General features: G+C 41.9%; 1 protein-coding gene across 1 annotated transcript in view; it reads right to left on the bottom strand.

The window, feature by feature from the left end:
- The window catches only part of tm2d1 (TM2 domain containing 1), a 92,352-nt gene that overhangs the window by 58,136 nt on the left and 14,530 nt on the right, over positions 1-19,686 (bottom strand). Inside the window, exon 4 of the mRNA XM_080195518.1 lies at positions 6,941-7,032. Coding sequence (XP_080051644.1) covers positions 6,941-7,032 — 92 coding nt within the window. The remainder of the gene's footprint in view (positions 1-6,940; positions 7,033-19,686) is intronic.

The raw sequence follows: 19,686 nt of genomic DNA, 5'->3' as shown, positions 1-19,686 counted from the left end.
AGCCATGCTTGATGTGGAGTGGCACCCCATAATCTATAGTAAAGTAAGCAAAGTTGCCATATTCCCAGATGATCATAGGCTGCTGTCTATTTGAGGAGGAGAGCTGACTGGCGGTGATTTAACCTGAGGATCTCCACACCTTGGGCGAGGGGCAAGGTTGAGAAGGCAAGTCATCATGAAGCTATAAGCCTCTGGCAACATGCTAGTGATCTTTTCCAGGAAAAACCTCACTATGGAAATAGACAAAAATTTGTCCTCTGCACCATTAGGTGCAGGAAGAGAAATAACAACAATTCGGCAGTTTTGACATTATCTATTGTCATGACCTTTCATCCAAACATCAGGTCATTGGTTCTGACCTGAAACGTTAACACTCTCCACAGATGCTGCTGTGTACTTCCAGATTTTCTGTTTTGATTTTAGATTTCAGTATTTTGATTTTGAAGTAAATATTCTGATTTGCACTTTTCAGATTCAAAGGCGATTACCTCAAGCTGCTTTACTTTGAACTCCCATCTGTCATGATTTTGTCCAATCGCTTAATTTATCTATGATTCTTTGTGACCTCCTGCTTCCAATCATAGAGCTTATTGTGCCTCCAAACCTAATCTCATCTGCACGCTTGGATTTAAAACTGTCTTTAACGAAGGCATTACATTTATGGTGAAAAGCTGAGGCCTCTGAATAATTACTGGGGAACACTATTTATCACGAAGAACCAAACAACAAACCTTATATCCGTACTTTATTAGCATCTCCCTTGTTTAATCGCCAGTCACCAGGATATCTCCAATTCTGCAAAACTTCATTTTTCCTAATAAATCTTTGTGCAGAATTTGATCGAATGTTTTCTGGAAGTCCACAGGCAGCATCCAAAAGCTGGATGGATGGATGCTGGAAAACTTCAATAAAAACAGCATAATGCTGATCAGTATTTTGAGCATTTGCTGTTTGTTTTTATATGACTCTACTATTCACCAAGTTAATGACTTCTTCCTAAGAAATCAACTACATTATAATTAGGCCTGTGTGGCAATTCATCTGAACGCCAGTTTCCCATCTCTGTACACCCTTTGTGTACCAAACAGAAGAGCTGTGCCTGCAGCTTACAGTGAGTCAGTCTGCTCCTTGGGACCTAGGTCCAGGTTGAGCAGCAGGTTTAGAAATCCCTGCAGACCGCTTCTCACTGGGTGAACCTCAAGTGTGTCGGTCGGCTTATGGCAGTGGAGATGTTGTTAAATTTGTTTACAATTAATGAAACAGATTTGGTAGGTAAGAACCTTGGGAAGAGTGACCTCAATAATATCAGGCTTAAGAGAAATTTCTCAGAAAGCCAACCGTGGCAGATTAGATTTGTACACATTAAAGATGATGAAGAATGAGCTATCTGAGAGTAAATATAATGAGAAGCTCTTGATAACAGACATTGACATTCCCTGCCCAGAGCACTGTGACCAGTGCAAGTGGGTTTGGCGGAGTATTGACTCATTAGCTGAAGGAGGGTGTAGATGATAATCAGCAAGAAGTTGCCTTGCCTATGTCTGATCAGATGTTCAAGCTTCATGGAGTTTGGAATCAACGCTGCAGACTCCCAATCACATCCTCCTCACTCTATACCACTGATGGTCTGCTGATGGTGTGGATATGCTGGCGTTGGATTGGGGTAAACTGAGTGAAAATACTGACAACACCAGGTTGGACTTAAACCTGGTGTTGTCAGACTTTTTAGTCTGCTGATGGGACAGGACTCTTGCTGCAACTGTACAGGGTACTGGTGAAGCCACAGCTGGAGTACTGTGTGCAGTTTTGGTCGCCGCACTTGCACAAGGATATATTGGCCTTGGAGGGAGTGCAGAGGAAGTTCACTGGGCTGATACCGGAGATGAGGGGGTTGGACTATGAGGAGAGACTAAATAGACTGGGTCTGTACTCGTTGGAGTTTAGAAGGATGAGGGGGGGTCTTATTGAGACGTATAAGATAATGAAGGGGATGGATAGGGTAGAGGTAGAGAGATTCTTCCCGCTTAGAAAGGATAGCAGGACTAGAGGGCACAGCCTCAAGATGGGGTGGGGCAGGGCAGTTTAGAACATAGTTGAGGAGGAACTTCTTCACTCAAAGGGTGGTGAATCTCTGGAATCCTCTACCCGTTGAAGTGGTGGAGGCTATCTCGCTAAATATATTTAAGTCACGAGTAGATAGATTTTTGATAGACAAGGGAATTAAGGGTTATGGGGAGAAAGCGGGAAAGTGAAACTGATCCACTTCAGATCAGCCATGATCTTATTGAATGGCGGGGCAGGCTCGAAGGGCTAGATGGCCTACTCCTGCTCCTATTTCTTATGTTCTTATGACTCACCCAGGAATAGTGATAAATGTTTCTGGAAACGTGCACGCAAGGTATAAGTGAATCTGTCAATTGCTTGATTCATCTATGGGACATCTCTCCATATTTTGGCATAAATCCCCAAATCAGTAAGAGGTCTTTGCAGGATCAAATGGGCAAATTGTAACTTTTTATGTCTGCTGCCCAAGTCAATGTCAGGTGATTCGTCAAGTTGCTTACTGTAGTAGATAAAACAATACTTAAACATATATTAGTCTTTGAGTAATTTGTGTCCCAACTGAACCTAGTGTAAAATACTGTTGTCTATCTCATTTATAGTAGGATGTCTCACAACATCAGATTAAAGTCCAACACTTGATGTCTGTGTTGATACGTGTGATCTTCTTGGAGATCCTTTCCACTTTGAGCTGACGGTTTGCGGTGTCGATGGTAGCCATGGTGTGGGGATGTCAGTGTTGGACTGAGGTGGGCACAGTAAGACATCTCACAACACTAGGTTTAAGTCCAACACTGTTGATGTTGAGAGACTTCTTACTGGGCATCCCATTTATATGTTACTTGAACTGAGAGATGATGTGGTTGACCGCTCTGTGAGCTTTAGTACAGGGATAACTTTTGAGAAACTCTTGTGTATTTTATGTAGAAGGCAGGGTTGCAATGTCCTCTCCCTACCTGAATGCAGAAGTAGTTACTTTGAATTGTTCGATGCCACTAAAATGACATGTCAGAACTCTTAAAATGAGATGGATTCTTGTTTTCAAAATTTGCTGATGGAGAAGAAAATGTGCCCACAAGATATAGTTTGTATATAAGTATAGTACAGTTGAAAGACATATATTACTCAGCAGCAAGAATTTAATGATCCCAAAATATGTTTTTCAGAAAATGTGATCAAACAGAAGCAATGGTATTTTTAATAGTTACAGCAAGGGGAAATAAAAATTGTTAACATGTCAATACCTACTGGAAATCTTATTGCGGGCATACTATATTTGCAAAAAAAGTCCCATACTATGTTGAAGGCAATTTAAACATTTTAAGTAACCAATTACAGCTATCCAAAAGATGCAATGATACTATTTTGTAGAAGAGCACAGGAATTATCTTTTGTGTCTTGGCTAATATTTATTTGTCAATCAATATTACAAAGAAAGGATTATCTGGTTATTTCCATGCTACCGTTTCTGGAAGTTCGCTGTGCACAATTTAGCTGCTTGATTTCCACAGCAGTGTTTCCTGTTAAAATTATGAGGTTTGGTACTGAATCTTTAAACTTATGGTAAATTAAGGGAAGAGGGAGTCATGTGACTTGTTTCAAAGCCTACCTGACAGCAAGGTTTGATTGTTAACAATCAACAGAAAGCTTAGATATTAACTTGAGAAGAAGGTGCAATGTATTTATACTTGCAGGTAAGGTATTTATATTTGGAGACAATTGCAGTAGTTTCTGAGCTTGCAATGAATAGACTCTGAGTCTTCCTAAGTCCCAGAAAGGTGTAGTTGATATTGGGTTATAAACAGTGTAACGAAAAGGAGTTGGGCTAAAGATAGCTAATCGGCATCTTCACCTGGACGCAAGGTGTTTCAAATTCCCTTGGGGAAGAGGAAGCCATTTTGAGGTCAGGTTGTGGGTTTCCATACAAATCAATGAATAAGACAGCAGAAGTTTTGTGAGTTAGCAGACAGAAAAGGGAAACACTTCATTTTAAATTAATACTGTATAAACTGAAATGTTTCTACAAAAATACAGAGTTAGCAGAAAGTGTTTGGATAAAGGAATCTTCTAACATTTGATAAGCTACAAGACATCATAGTCTGTAAAGTCTAGCTCAAGAACAGAGCTCACTGTCACACTCTGATCAAGATTAGTAAGGGCGCAACTGGCTTGCATAAACTGTCCTTGTGAACTGTTTGTTGTCATTAATACATGTAATGAAAGACCAATTAAATTAACCCAACAACAGCTAGAACCAATAAATAAGGTAACAGTGGCCTGAATTAACATGGCATTATGTCCACTAAAAAGGATAAAAATGAGGTCCTACAAAGAGTTCATTGCTAGTCAAACGGCAGAAGTGGCACATGATAGATAAAGCCAAGAGATCCCACGACCAATGGATCAGATCTGAGCTCTGTAGTCCTGCCACATTTAGCTATGGATGTTGTTGGGCAATTAAACAACTAGCAGAAGGAGGCAGGTCCACAAATATAATCAACTGTGGGGAAGCCAAGTATAACATTGCAAAAGAGAAGGCTAATACATTCGCAACCATCTCCAGACAGATATCTTCAACCATTTTGGCCTCCTTTTCAAGTTCCCTGCATCACAGAAACTAGACTTCAATAAACTTAATTCACTCCAACATGATATCAAGAAACAGCTCAAGGGATAGGATTCTGCAAAGGCTCGGAGCACTGACAACATTCCAGCAGTAATATTCAAGACTTGCATTCCAGAACTAGCCACACCCTCAGCCAAGCTGCTATAGTATATTTATAAATTGCCATTTAGTCAGCAATGTTGAAAATTATCTTGTCCACAAAAGCAGGGCAAATCTACCCCAGCCAATTCCTGCCCTATTAATATACCCTTGATCATCAGGAAAGTGATGGAAGGGATTGTTGACAATACTATCAAGTGGCACTTACTCAGAACTAACCTGCTCACTGACACTCAGTTTGGATTCCACTCGGGCCACTCAGCTCCACACTTCACTATAGGCTTGGCTCAAATATGGACAAAGGCATTGAACTCCAGGGGTGAGGTGAGAGTGACTGCCCTTGACATCAAGACAGCATTTATCCAACTGAGTGTGGCAACAAGGAGTTCAAGGAGTCAATGAGAATCAAGGGGAAAACTCTCCATTGTTTAAGTCATATCACAGATAAAAGAAGATGGTTGTGGTTGTTGGAGGTCAATTCACTCAGTTTCAGAACATCACTGCGCAAATTCCTTTAAAGTCCCACTCATATTCAGCTGCTTCATCAATGGCCTTCTCTCCATTGTAAGGTTAGAAGTGGGGTGTTTGCTGGTGATTGCACATTGCTCAGCATCATTTGTGACTTCTCAGATGTTGAAGCAGCCTTTTTCTTATGCAACAAAACGTGGACAACATTCAGGCCCAGGCTGATAACATTCATGCATTGAAGGGCCAGGCAATGACCATCTCCAATATGACATAATCTAACTACCCTCCCCTGATATTCAATGGTGTTACCATAACTAAATTCCACAGTATCAACATCCTGAGGGCTACTGTTGACATGAAACTGAATCAGACTAATCACATGAATACAGTGGCTACATGAGTAGGTCAGAAGCTGGGAAATTAGGGATGGGCAACAAATGCTGGTCTAGCCACTGGTGCCCACATTCCATGAACGAATAAATGAAGGCACAGCTTGCTACTAATTGGGCATCAAGAGTCACCACATATTAAGGGGCAAGTGAGAATTGTATTGGGGAGCCAGGTTTCCTTTGCTGATAATAGCCACAGTTTATCAGATCTCTCAGTAACTTATCTCGAGACTTCTGGGTTGTTGCCACAATCATAACTACTGGACAGGCATAATCTTTAAGGATATGTTCAGACTACTTATCCAGATCACATAACATTTATTTTAATCACAAAACCATGTATAAATATTTTTGGGCATTTTAAGTATTTGAATTATCTGCTCAGGAAATAATTCATCCATTAAAAGTTGTCATCAAATAAACAAGTCAAAATAAAAAATGATAAGTCTGCTATTCTGTTTGCTTAGCTGATGTGGCTGACTGATTGTATGAAATTTGCAAATGCTGATTTGAATCAGCCATTACAGTGCAACCATCAACTTACTGAAACTTACTGAAAGAATGGCTCTCAGAAACCAAATACCAAACCTACTTTTGCAGTAGTTATCCTTCTTAGTGTCCCCACTTTCAACACAATGCACATTTAATCTTTTCAGTCAATATAAAGATTTTTCTACATTTGCTTTAGGATTTAGATTTATTATTATAAATGCACATTCAATTCTAATTCTCTAAAATATAGCTATGATCACCACATTAACAATAATACCAATTAATATCCTTTTACAGTATTTACGCAAAATGAAAATCTAAACAGGTTGCTAAATTTTCATTTTAAGTCTTGCTTATTAGCTTGAACAATAGGAAGTTATAAAATGAATCAAAATTAATTCTCTGTGATGGAGTCTCATGATTACAAGCCTGTGCTGCAGTATTCAGTAGCAATGTAACTATGAATCATTTTGTTTCCTGGATATTTCATCTTGGAATATATCTCATAATGATACAATGTCACGGAAACACTCATGATATATTCTAATGCAAACTATACACGTTTCATTATTTATTTTCTCCATTGCTCAAGTAGACTAGCATAAAATTAAAGTTCCAAACTCAACTGGATTAGATAGTGTCATAATAATAATAAATCTTGAAATTCTTATCTTTTGATCAGTTTCCATATGGTCTACAGAAAAAGCTATCAACTGTCATTTGGCTTATGTGCCAAATGTTTTACAGATACATTCAATTCCTGGATGTCCTTGCACCCTTGTGAAAACATTTGAATTATACTTGCCCAGTGCAGGATATCCCAAGTAGAATCGGTCTGCTCCAAGCCATCCAAGGAATAAGGAAAGGGCCACCGCCACTTTGTAGGAGTAACCAGTCCTTTAAAAGAAGAAAAATAAATTGTTAAATGAAAATCTTAGATCTGCAGAGGCTGTACCCACAGGTTAAGTAGAATAGACTTAGAAACATTTTGCAAGATTTACTAAGTTTACTGAAGGGTATCTCCTAGTTAAAAGAAAACTCACAATGTGGCAAAGTTATGCAGCACAGGAGATTGTTAATATGCAATACTAGGGATTGGTGGATATTGATTTGCATCCAGTGTCCCACCTTACTAAAGCATTAAACTCAGCTCCACCGTTGTTACTGGTCATGGATGCCAAACATGAATTAAAGGAATTTCATTATAGCTGAAATATATATATAAAAAAAATTATTTCCAATACATTATCAGAACTTTTAAACCTCTGAATCATGGCTTAACAGCAGACAAAATAATGGGGAAAGCCCCCTTATCGCAGTTTGGGATACCCTGATATAAGGAATATTAGATCTAATGGGAGAATAGGCTTTAGAACATAGAACATAACAGCGCAGAACAGGCCCTTCGGCCCACGATGTTGCGCCGACCAGTTAAAAAAGCAATGACCCTCTAACCTAAGCCAATCCCTTTCCATCCATAAACCTATCCACAGATCTCTTAAACGCCCCCAAACTAGGCGCATCTACAACTGCAGCAGGCAGGGCATTCCAATCCCTCACCACCCTCTGGGTAAAGAACATACCTCTGACATCCGTCCTATATCTACCACCCCTTAATTTAAAGCTATGCCCCCTCATGCTAGCTTTCTCCATCCGAGGAAAAAGGCGATCACTGTCCACCCTATCTAAACCTCTAATCATCTTATATGTTTCAATAAGGTCCCCTCTTAGCTGCCTTCTTTCTAACGAAAACAACCCCAAATCCCTCAGTCTCTCCTCATAGGACCTTCCCTCCATACCAGGCAACATCCTGGTAAACCTTCTCTGCACCCTCTCCAATGCCTCCACATCCTTCCTCTAATGTGGGGACCAGAACTGCACAGAATACTCCAAGTGCGGCCGCACCAGAGTTTTGTACAGTTGCAACATGACGTTGCGGCTCCTAAATTAAATCCCCCTACCAAAAAACGCCAAGACACCGTATGCCTTCCTAACTACCTTATCAACTTGATTCCCAACGTTCAGGGATCTATGTACACATACACCTAGATCCCTCTGTTCATCAACACTATTCAGAGTCCTACCGTTAGCCCTATACTCTACACATCTGTTATTCCTGCCAAAGTGAATTACCTCACACTTTTCCACATTAAACTCCATCTGCCACCTCTCGGCCCAGCTCTGCAACTTGTCCAAGTCTCTCTGTAAACTATGACGCCCCTCTTCACTATCTACCACTCCTCCGACTTTGGTGTCATCAGCAAATTTACTGATCCACCCAACTATACCCTCATCCAGATCATTTATAAAAATTACAAACAGCAGTGGCCCCAAAACAGATCCTTGAGGCACACCACTTGTATCCGAACTCCATGACGAACACTTTCCATCAACCACCACCCTCTGTCTCCTATCTGCTAGCCAATTCCTGATCCAATTAACTAAATCACCCCCAGTCCCATGCATCTGCATTTTCTGCAGAAGTCTTCCATGGTGGACCTTATCAAATGCCTTACTAAAGTCCATATATACCACGTCAACTGCCTTACCCCCATCCACCTCTCTGGTCACTTTCTCAAAAAACTCAATAAGGTTAGTAAGGCACGACCTACCCTTCACAAAACCATACTGACTATCTCCAATCAATTCATTACTCTCGAAATAACTATAAATCCGATCCCTAATAATTTTTTCTAAAACTTTGCCCACTACAGAAGTAAGACTCACCGGTCTATAATTCCCGGGGAAGTCTCTGTTCCCCTTCTTAAACAATAGGACAACATTCGCTATCCTCCAATCCTCTGGCACTATACCTGTGACCGACGACCTGAAGATCAGAGCCAGAGGCTCTGCAATCACCTCTCTTGCCTCCCAGAGAATCCTAGGGTAAATCCCGTCCGGCCCAGGGGACTTAGCTATTTTCAAACCCTCAAGAATATCTAGCACATCCTCCTTATCAACTGCAATACTATCCAGTTTACAACTCTGTAACCCAGTGTTCTCCACAGCTGCATTTATGTCTCCCTGTGTGAATACCGAAGAGAAATATTGGTTCAATGCCTCTCCAATCTCTTCCGGTTCCACACATAACTTCCCACTGCTGTCTCTAACTGGCCTTAATCTTGCCCAAACCAATCTTCTGTTCTTAACATATCTATAGAACGCCTTAGGATTCTCCTTAATCCTATCAGCCAAAGTCTTCTCGTGTCCTCTTTTAGCTCTTCTTAACTCACTCTTTAACTCCCTCCTAGCCAATCTAAAGCTTTCCAGTGCACTACCTGAGCCCTCAAGTCTCATCCTGACATAAGCCTCCTTTTTCCTTTTAACCAGCGAAACAACTTTTTTAGTGCACCACGGTTCCCTTGCTCAACCATTACCTCCTTGCCTGACAGGGACATACATATCAAGGACTCGCAGTAGCTGCTCCTTGAAAAAACTCCACATTTTGGACGTTCCCAGCCCCTGTAGTCTCCTAGTCCAATCTATGCTTCCTAATTTTCTCCTAATAGCCTCATAATTACCCTTCCCCCAGCTAAAACTACTGTCCCGAGGTTCCAGTCTATCCCTTTCCATCACTAAGGTGAACGTAACCGAATTGTGGTCACTATCACCAAAATGCACACCAACTTCCAAGTCTAACACCTGGTCTGGCTCATTTCCCAGCACCAAATCCAATATAACCTCACCTCTAGTTGGTCTATCTACATACTGAGTCAAAACACCTTCCTGCACGCTTTGTGCAAAAACTGACCCCTCTAACATAGAACAGTACAGCACAGTACAGGCCCTTCGGCCCTCAATGTTATGCTGAGCTATGTCCAAACCCAAGATCAAGCTATCCCACTCCCTATAATTCTGGTGTCCTCCATGTGCCTATCCAACAACTGCTTGAAAGTTCCTAAAGTGTCCGACTCCACTATCACAGCAGGCAGTCCATTCCACACCCCAACCATTCTCTGAGTGAAGAATCTACCTCAGACATCCCTCCTATATCTCCCACCATGAATCTTATAGTTATGTCCTCTAGTAACTACATCCATCCATAATTAATTAAATTGAGTGATTTAATTAATCCACTCAATTAAAAGAAAACTTTCATGAAACCTCCCTACAAATTCTCAATTTAACCAAAACTTTACTCACACTCCAAGATTCTTTGTTTAAATGCATGAAATACTCTCTGCACATCCACTCAATCTATCCCCCTCATCATTTTACAAACCTCTATTAAGTCACCTCTCATCCTTCTCCACTCTAAAGAGAAAAGTCCCAGCTCCCTCAATCTTTCCTCATTAGACCTACCCTCCAAACCAGGCAGCATCCTGATAAATCTCCTCTGCACTCTCTCCTATGCTTCCACATCCTTCTTATAGTGAGGTGACTAGAATTGAACACAATGTTCCAAATGTGGTCTCACCAAGGTCCGGTACAGTTGCAGCATAACCCCACAGCTCTTAAACTCAAACGCCCTGTTAATAAACGCTAACACACTATATAAGAACATAAGAAATAGGAGCAGGAGTAGGCCATCTAGCCCTTCGAGCCTGCCCCGCCATTCAATAAGATCATGGCTGATCTGTCGTGGCTCAGTTCCACTTTCCCGCCCTCTCCCCATGACTCTTAATCCCCTCGCTTATCAAAAACCCATCAACCCGCGTCTTAAAAATATTTAGCGAGGCAGCCTCCACCACTTCAACGGGTAGAGAATCCCAGAGATTCACCACCCTTTGAGTGAAGAAGTTCCTCCTCAACTCCATTCTAAACCGCCCCCCCTTTATCTTGAGGCTGTGCCCCCTAGTCTACTGTCCTTTCTGAGCGGGAAGAGTCTCTCCACCTCTATCCTATCCATCCCATTCATCATCTTATATGTCTCAATGAGATCTCCCCTCATTCTTCTAAACGCTAACGAGTACAAGCCTAGTTTATTCAGCCTCTCCTCATAGCTCAACCCCCTCAACTCCGGTATCAGCCTAGTAAGCCACCTCTGCACTCCCTCCAAGGCCAAAATATCCTTGCGTAAGTGCGGCGACCAAAACTGCACACAGTACTCCAGCTGCGGCCTCACCAGTGCCCTATACAGCTGCAGCAAGACCTCCCTACTTTTGCAGTCAATCCCCCTCGCTATGAAGGCCAGCATCCCATTCGCCTTCCTGACCACCTGCTGCACCTGCAGGCTGGGTTTTTGCGACTCATGCACAAGGACCCCAAGGTCCCTCTGCACCGTCGCCTGCTGCAGTTTTTCGCCACGTAAGTAATAGTCCTTCCTACCATTATTCCTACCAAAGTGGACCACCTCGCACTTGCCAACATTAAATTCCATTTGCCAGTTCCTGGCCCATTCGCCCAGCCTATCTAGATCCTTCTGCAGACTCTCCACACCCTCTGCGCAATTTGCCGTTCCACCAATCTTGGTGTCATCAGCAAATTTCGACACCATACACTCGGTTCCCACCTCCAGATCATCTATATAAATGGTAAATAGCTGAGGCCCCAGCACCGACCCCTGGGGCACTCCACTAGTCACCAACCGCCAATCCGAATAGCACCCATTGACCCCCAGTCTCTGCCTCCTATTTGACAGCCAATCCGCTATCCACGCTAACACCCTACCCCCAACTCCATGCCCCCTTACCTTCTGCAATAACCTCTTGTGAGGTACCTTGTCAAACGCCTTCTGAAAATCAAGACAGACCACATCCACCGGCTCTCCTCTATCCACCGCCCTAGACGCATCCTCATAGAACTCCAATAAATTTGTCAGACACGACTTCCCCTTAACGAAACCATGCTGCATCTGCTCTATCAAGCAATTCCCCTCAAGAAGCCTCGCTATTTCCTCCTTGATGACGGATTCTAGCATTTTACCTACAACAGACGTTAAACTAACCGGCCTATAATTCCCTGCCTTTTGCCTGCCACCCTTCTTAAGCAACGGCGTAACATTAGCCGTTTTCCAATCTTCCGGCACTTCCCTGGAATCCAGCGACGCCTGGAAAATAATCACCAAGGCATCCACTATCACCTCCGCCATGTCTTTCAGAACCCTCGGATGCATTCCATCCGGTCCTGGGGACTTGTCCACAATCAGTCCCTCCAGTCTGTCGAGCCTCCTTCACGGCTCTATCCACCTGAGTGGGTATGAACCCCAAGATCTCTCTGTTCCTCCATATTCCTCAGAACCCTGCTGTTGACCCTGTAATCCTCATTCAAATTTGTCCTACCAAAATGAATCACTTTGTTAGAATGTCTTTGAAAACAGATTTTGTAATCTAGGATGTTTTTCATGCAAGTTGAATATAGATGGATTATATTTATTTCGAAAGTCTTGAATTAAAAAGGCAGCTCTTGCTCCATTTATAATGTGCAATTTTGACATTTTTTTCACCCTAGTCACTAAGTCATATGGTATGAATCATGTATCATTGCATTGCAGAGGGGATGGTTTGTAATACTTTTATGAATAGTAGAATCAATAGCACAGGAATAATCTGCTATGAATATTAATACAGAACATTGGAACATAATTTTATTGGTTCATAGTTTGAATTATCTTCAAGCAATTTCAAAACATTTTGCACATTTTTATCTAGGAATTAGTCATAAAGCTTTAAAGGAGAGAAAGGCCTTTCCATTCATTGTGTCTAAGCTAGCCATCAAACACTGTTCTATTCTGTTCCCATTTTCCAGCACTTGGTCCATAGCGCTGTACATTACAGAAGTTCAAATGCTAAATGCTTTTTAACTGTTGTGGGTGTTCCCACCACTACCCCCCTTTCAGGTATTGAGTTCCACCACCGTCTGGATGAAAAGATTTTTCCTTAAATCCTCTCTAAATTTCATGTCCTTTACCTTAAATCTATGCCCCCTGGTTATTGATTCTCTAGGGGAAAAGTTTCTCCCTATGTACATCCTTCATAATTTTGTACACCTCAAAAGAGGTTCCCCTCAGCTTAGAACCATAGAACCAAAGAATTCATACCATGCAGAAGGAGGCCATTCAGCCCATTGAGTGTGCACTGACTCTCCAAAAGAGCATCTCACCTAGGCCCACCATTCCCATCCTATTCCCATAACCCTGCGCATTTACCACAGCAAATCCACCTACCCCTTGCACTTTTGACCTTCTCTGCTCAAAGGAAAGCAACTGCCGCCTAACCAGCCTCTCTTCACAGCTGACACATTCGAGCCCAAGCAACAGCCCGGTGAATCTCCTTCGCAACTTTTTTAATGCAATCATGTTCATCCTATAGTGTGGCAACCATAACTGTACACAGTACTCTAGGCTTGGCCTAATGAGCATTTTATACAGCTCCATCATAACCTCCCCTTGCTCTTATATTCGATAGCTTCACGTTTTAATGTTACAAATTCTGTCAACCACAATATTACTTTTAAGGCCAGCATTTACACAGCTGCATTTTAATTGGAAATGTCAAATTAGATTGTAAATCATCTAGCACATGTTTTTAAAATAACATTTCAACCAGTTCTATGATTAATTAAATGGGAATGTGATGTGGTGGCCATTACAGAAGCTTGGATATCTCAGGGACAGGACTGGGTACTTCAGGTGCCAGGATTCAGATGCTTCAGGAAGGACAGGGTTGGGGGCAAAAGAGGTGGTGGAGTAGCACTGTTGATCAGGGATAGTGTCATGGTTGCAGAGAAGGAGGATGCCATGGAGGGACTGTCTACAGAGTCTCTGTGGGTGGAAGTTAGGAACAGCAAAGGGTCGATAACTTTGCTGGGTGTTTTCTATAGGCCGCGCAATAGTGACAGAGAAGTCGAGGTGCAGATAGGGAAACAGATCCTAGAGAGATGTAGTAATAACAGAGTTGTCATGATGGGAGACTTTAATTTCCCAAACATAGACTGGAATATCCCACGGGTAAGGGGTTTGGATGGGGAGGAGTTTGTTAGGTGTGTTCAGGAGGGTTTCCTGACAGTACGTGGATAAGCCTACGAGAGGAGAGGCTGTACTTGACCTGGTGCTGGCTAATGAACCAGGACAGGTGTCGGATCTCTCGGTAGGAGAGCATCTTGGGGATGGCGATCATAATTCTATCTCCTTCACAATAGCATTGGAAAGAGATAGGATCAGGCAGGCTAGGAAGGTGTTTGTCTGGAGTAAGGGGAAATATGAAGACATCAGGCAGATTGTTGGACGAATAAACTGGAAGGAGGCATCCTTGGGGAAAAGTACAGAAGGAAGGTGGCGGATATTCAAGGAATGTTTGACTGGAGCTCTGCACGATAACGTTCCGATGAGACAAGGAGGTTTTGGTAGGGCACGGGAACGGTGGTGCATGAAGGTTGTGGTGAACCTAGTCAGGAGGAAAAGAAAGGTGTATAAAAGGTTCAAAGAGCTAGGAGATGTAAAGGATCTAAACGAGTATAAGGCTTGTAGAAAGGAGCTTAAAAAGGAAATTAGGAGAGCCAGAAGGGGTCATGAGAAGGCCTTGGCAGGTAGGATTAAGGAGAATCCCAAGGCCTTCTACAAATATGTGAAAAGTAAAAGGATGAGAAGAGGAGGGATAGGACCTATAAAAGGTGAAGGGGGAAAAGTCTGTGTGGAACCAGAAGAAATGGCAGAGGTGCTTAATGAGTACTTTGCCTCGGTATTCATGGTGGAAAGTGATCTGGGAGGTTGTACTACAGGTTTGCGGCAGTCTGAAAAGATTGAGTATGTGGATGTTAAGGAAGAGGATGTGTTAGAACTTTTAAACTCTATCAAGATAGACAAGTCGCCGGGACCAGATGGGATGTACCCCAGGTTACTGTGAGAGGTGAAGGAAGTGATTGCAGAGCCCCTGGCGATGATCTTTGCGTCGTCAATGGAGACGGGAGAGGTTCTGGGGGATTGCGGACATGGTTCCTATTTTCAAGAAAGGGAACAGGGATAGCCCGGGAAATTACCGACCGGTGAGTCTGACCTCAGTGGTTGGTAAGCTGATGGAGAGGCTTCTGAGGGACAAGATTTATGAGCATTTGGAGAAGTTTAGAATGATCAGAAATAGTCAACATGGTTTTGTCAAGGGCAGATCGTGCCTTACGAGCCTAGCTGAGTTCTTTGAGAATGTGACTGAACACATTGACGAAGGAAGAGCAGTAGACGTGGTTTATATGGACTTCAGCAAGGCATTTGATAAGGTCCCCCATGCAAGACTTCTTGAGAAGGTGAGAGGGCATGGGATCCAGGGGGCTTTGGCCTTGTGGATCCAGAACTGGCTTGCCTGCAGAAGGCAGAGAGTGGTTGTGGATGGGTCTTTTTCTGCATTGAGGTCGGTCACCAGTGGAGTGTCCCAGGGATCTGTTCCAGGACCCATGCTGTTTGTCATTTTCATAAATTACCTGGATGAGGAAGTGGAGGGATGGGTTAGTAAGTTCGATGACGATACGAAGGTTGGTGGTGTTGTGGATGGTCTGGAGGGATGTCAGAAGTTGTAGCGGGACATAGATAGGATGCAAGACTGGGCGGAGAAGTGGCAGATGGACTTCAACGCAGATAAATGTGTAGTGGTCCATTTTCGCAGGACCAATGGGATGAAGGAATACAATATCAAGGGTAGGAGTCTTAGCTGTGTTGAAGAGCAGAAGGATCTTGGGGTCCGGGTCCATAGGACTCTTAAATCGGCCTCACAGGTGGAGGATGTGGTCAAGAAGGCGTATGGTGTACTGGCCTTCATTAATCGAGGGATTGAGTTTAGGAGTCGGGAGGTAATGCTGCAACTTTATAAGACCCTTGTCAGACCCCACTTGGAGTACTGTACGCAGTTCTGGTCACCTCACTATAGGAAGGACGTGGAAGCTATTGAAAGGGTGCAGAGGAGATTTACAAGGATGTTGCCTGGATTGGGAGGCGTGCCTTATGAAGATAGGTTGAGGGAGCTGGGACTCTTCTCCCTGGAGAGATGAAGGTTGAGAGGCGACCTGATAGAGGTTTATAAGATGTTGAGAGGAATAGATAGGGTGGATTCTCAGAAGCTATTTCCCCAGGCTGAAATGTTCGCTATGAGAGGACACAGATTTAAGGTGCAGGGAAGCAAGAACAGAGGAGATGTTAGGGGTAAGTTTTTCACTCAGATGGTGGTGAGTGAATGGAATCGGCTGCCATCGGTGGTGGTAGAGGCGAACTCGCTGGGGTCTTTTAAAAGACTTCTGGTTGAGTATATGGGATCTAATGGGATTGGGGGTTATAGATAGGTCTTTGGCTTAGTAGGTATAGATGTGATCGGCGCAACTTGTGGGCCGAAGGGCCTGTTTGTGCTGTAGTGTTCTATGTTCTAAAACATCCGAACAGTAATATCTTTCTTTCTCCATAACTTATTTTCCAGGGATGGCAGATTGAAATTTCAATGCATTGTCAAGAATTGTTTGGAAGTGGGACTGGATCTCCACTTCCTCCAAAGAGAATTCTTGATTATGACATAATGAAAATACACTAAGCAAAAGCACTTCTGTACAACAAGGTTAAGAAATGTCAGAGTCAGTCATCCCAGGTCATAGTCATGCACATCCTGCAATCCAACCACAGTGCTCTGAGAACACACTTAATCAGAACAACTAACGTAAATCAGTTAAAATATAAATTATTCTTTAGAAAATGTTTGTCAGTGCAAGTGAACATTTCTGACAAGGGGTTAAAACTGTTTGACAGTATTATGAATACGAGTGCTTTTATAAAAGCTTATGACTTATTATGGTGTCTAAACTTATCATTTTTGACTAGATACACTTTCAACAGACAACTGTGAAGTAATTTTAATTTCATTTCTGAGGCAGTGTTTTATAATTTGTACATGACTACCAAGACTTTAGACGCTTTATTTCCTTGCAGAGTCACAATCTGCATCTGCAACAACTTTAATTAATTCATTTTTACTATCTTCAGACTTGTCTCTCGACATCACTACAATCAGGTTTTCCATCATGAAGTACATCCAAAATACTGATATCTCAACTTGATATCAAACAGATTACAGATTGGCTTTCTTTATATCCTTCCCTTCTGGCTGGCACTTTAGGATGTCAATAGCCAGGAAAATTCCGTTCAAAGGTCTTTTGTTCCCAGTGCCATTAGGTTACTAAATAGCATCATGCACACTGTATCTGCAGTTTGTGTTTATTTTATTTAACTACAGTAAATGTAATGGAAGAATGCAATATGTCACGTTTGTAATGGTATGGATGCATGTTATATATGCACAAATGTATGAATTTAGGTGTACATGAAATATTTACTGTTTGTAAACTAATGATTGTATGATTACGTTATACTGGAGGAGAACCAAAGATAAATTCATTCTTGCGCAGACAATTAAGTTCTATTCAATTCTATTCCTGAATATAACAATTTCTAAAATTGAAAATAAATAAAAAATAATTCTGCGGATTTTGGCAAAGTGTAAAAGTAACAAGGTTGTTGTGGAGAGCCGAAGGGCCTGTTCTTGTGCTGTAATTTTCTTGGTTCTTTGTTCTGTGGATTGAACTCAATGGTCCAAACTTGATTTTGCTACAGCACTGCAGCACCCAATCACAATGCGATCATTTATAATGAAACTGTCTAAAATAAGTTCTCCTTTATTATTTTAAAAGAACTAAGAATAGGAATGAATATAAGAAATGAAATGACAGTAGCATTTTCATGTATTTCTGTCTTTTTATTATGAAATTAAGTCACCTCCCCATGAAAACTTGCAATATTTTCAGTTTCATGATTTTCTAAATTGAGATAATATGAGCAATGAAACAGCCATTAGGATTTTATTGTTCTGATATACAACTCAGTGTGGAGAACAGATTTAGCAACACAACAGGGGAAAGAAAATCAATGGATTTTTTAAAAACTTGTTCTTGGGATGTGTGCATCACTGGCAAGGCCAGCATTTATTGCCCTTGCAAAGCTGGTGTTGGGCCACCTCTTGAACCACTGCAACACGTGGTGTTGGTGCAGTCGTGACGGAAAGGTGTTCCAGAATTTTGACTCAAGAAACAAGGAAGGAATGGCAAAATAGTTCCAAATCAGGACTTGGAGGGGAAGTTGGAGATGATAGTGGCTCCATCTATTGCCCTTGTTTCTCCAGGTGGGTACAAATCATGAGTTTGAAAACTGCTGTTGGCAAGCTCCTGCAATGCATCTTGTAGATGATACACATTGATGGCAGTGTGTGCAAACGGTGGATGGAGTCTTCCACACTTGAAACGTTAGGCCCTGTTTTCTCTCTCCACAGATGCTGTCAGACATGCTGAGATTTTCCAGCAATTTCTGTTTTTGTTTCAAATTTCAGCATCTGCAGTAATTTGCTTTTATTGTAACCTTTAGGATGTTGATGGTGGGGATTCAGCAACAGTAGTGGTGATAAACGTCTGGGGAAGGTGATTAGATTCTCTCTTGCTGGAGATGGCATTTACCTGGCACTTGTGTGGTCAGTCAATTTAAAAACGAAGGCTAATCTTGACCTACCAGAAATTTTTAACATTAAAATCATTACAAAGAGAACTTTTTCCTCATGAGGAAGAACACAAATTGAGGTTATTAATTTCCACCCCTCCTCTTTGTTCTGGAAGATGTGTGAAACAGAAGCACAAGCCTATCAACTGAGGAAACATTTTGAGAGAAAGTTTACCAACTTGGCGGTAGCATCAGTAGCAGATGCAAGTATAGACGGAGCACAGGGACTCATTGGTAACTGTGGATGTACTTAACTAAATATATAAGAATATCATGAACTAACGAAGTATCACAAAGATGGTATTAATAACTGAAGGAAGCCATATATTTCTGAATTACCTCTCAGGGCATCCTGCGAGAGCATTCCCCATATACTTACATTGAATAAACCATTAAAGTGCTGCTTGATTCACTTACATTTGTCTTTAGATATTGAACAACGTAGCACAGAAGGAGGCTGTTTGACACTTCCAGTCTATGCTCGGACTCTGCAAGTTACTCAGCTAGTCCCACTCCCCACAAATGGGCTAGAAATTTTGGTCAGTGGAAATATTTATGCTGACATAAAACAGAAACAGGTAGTCGGGAGCACGCAAACATACAAATTAAGAGAGATACACCATTCAGTGTCTTAAGCCTGTTCTGCTTTTCAGCAAGATCATGGCTGATCTGATCGTGGCCTCTACTTTCCTTTTATCCCCGATACCTTTTAATTATCTTGTCTTGTCTATCTACCTGAATCTTAAGAGAGACTCGGCAAAGCTTATCCTCATCTCCATCTTAAATGGGAGACCCCTTATTTTGAAACTGTGTCTCCGTAGTTCCAATCGCTCCCACAAGGGGGAATATCCTTTCAGCTTCCATCCTATCAAGTCTGTTCAGAATCTCGTATGTTTCAACAAGATTGCCTCTCATTCTTCTAAATACTAATGAATGCAGTGAAGTCCTGCTATTTGCGATTTCTTTCACAAATTTATGTACCCATGCAAAGATTTTGTTCATGGGATCACCTATTTCAGCTGCAAATCTTCACCTATCCACAGATTTAAATATTAAAAGTTTATACCTGTACTATGCTGGACCTGAAATAAAGAGAAAGC

This window comes from Carcharhinus amblyrhynchos, chromosome 9 (assembly GCF_965287045.1).
Source record: "Carcharhinus amblyrhynchos chromosome 9, sCarAmb.v2.hapA, whole genome shotgun sequence".
NCBI classification, from domain to species: Eukaryota; Metazoa; Chordata; class Chondrichthyes; order Carcharhiniformes; family Carcharhinidae; genus Carcharhinus; species Carcharhinus amblyrhynchos.
The sequence above is the reverse complement of the archived record's forward strand: the minus strand, read 5'-3'. Positions and strand labels throughout refer to the sequence as shown.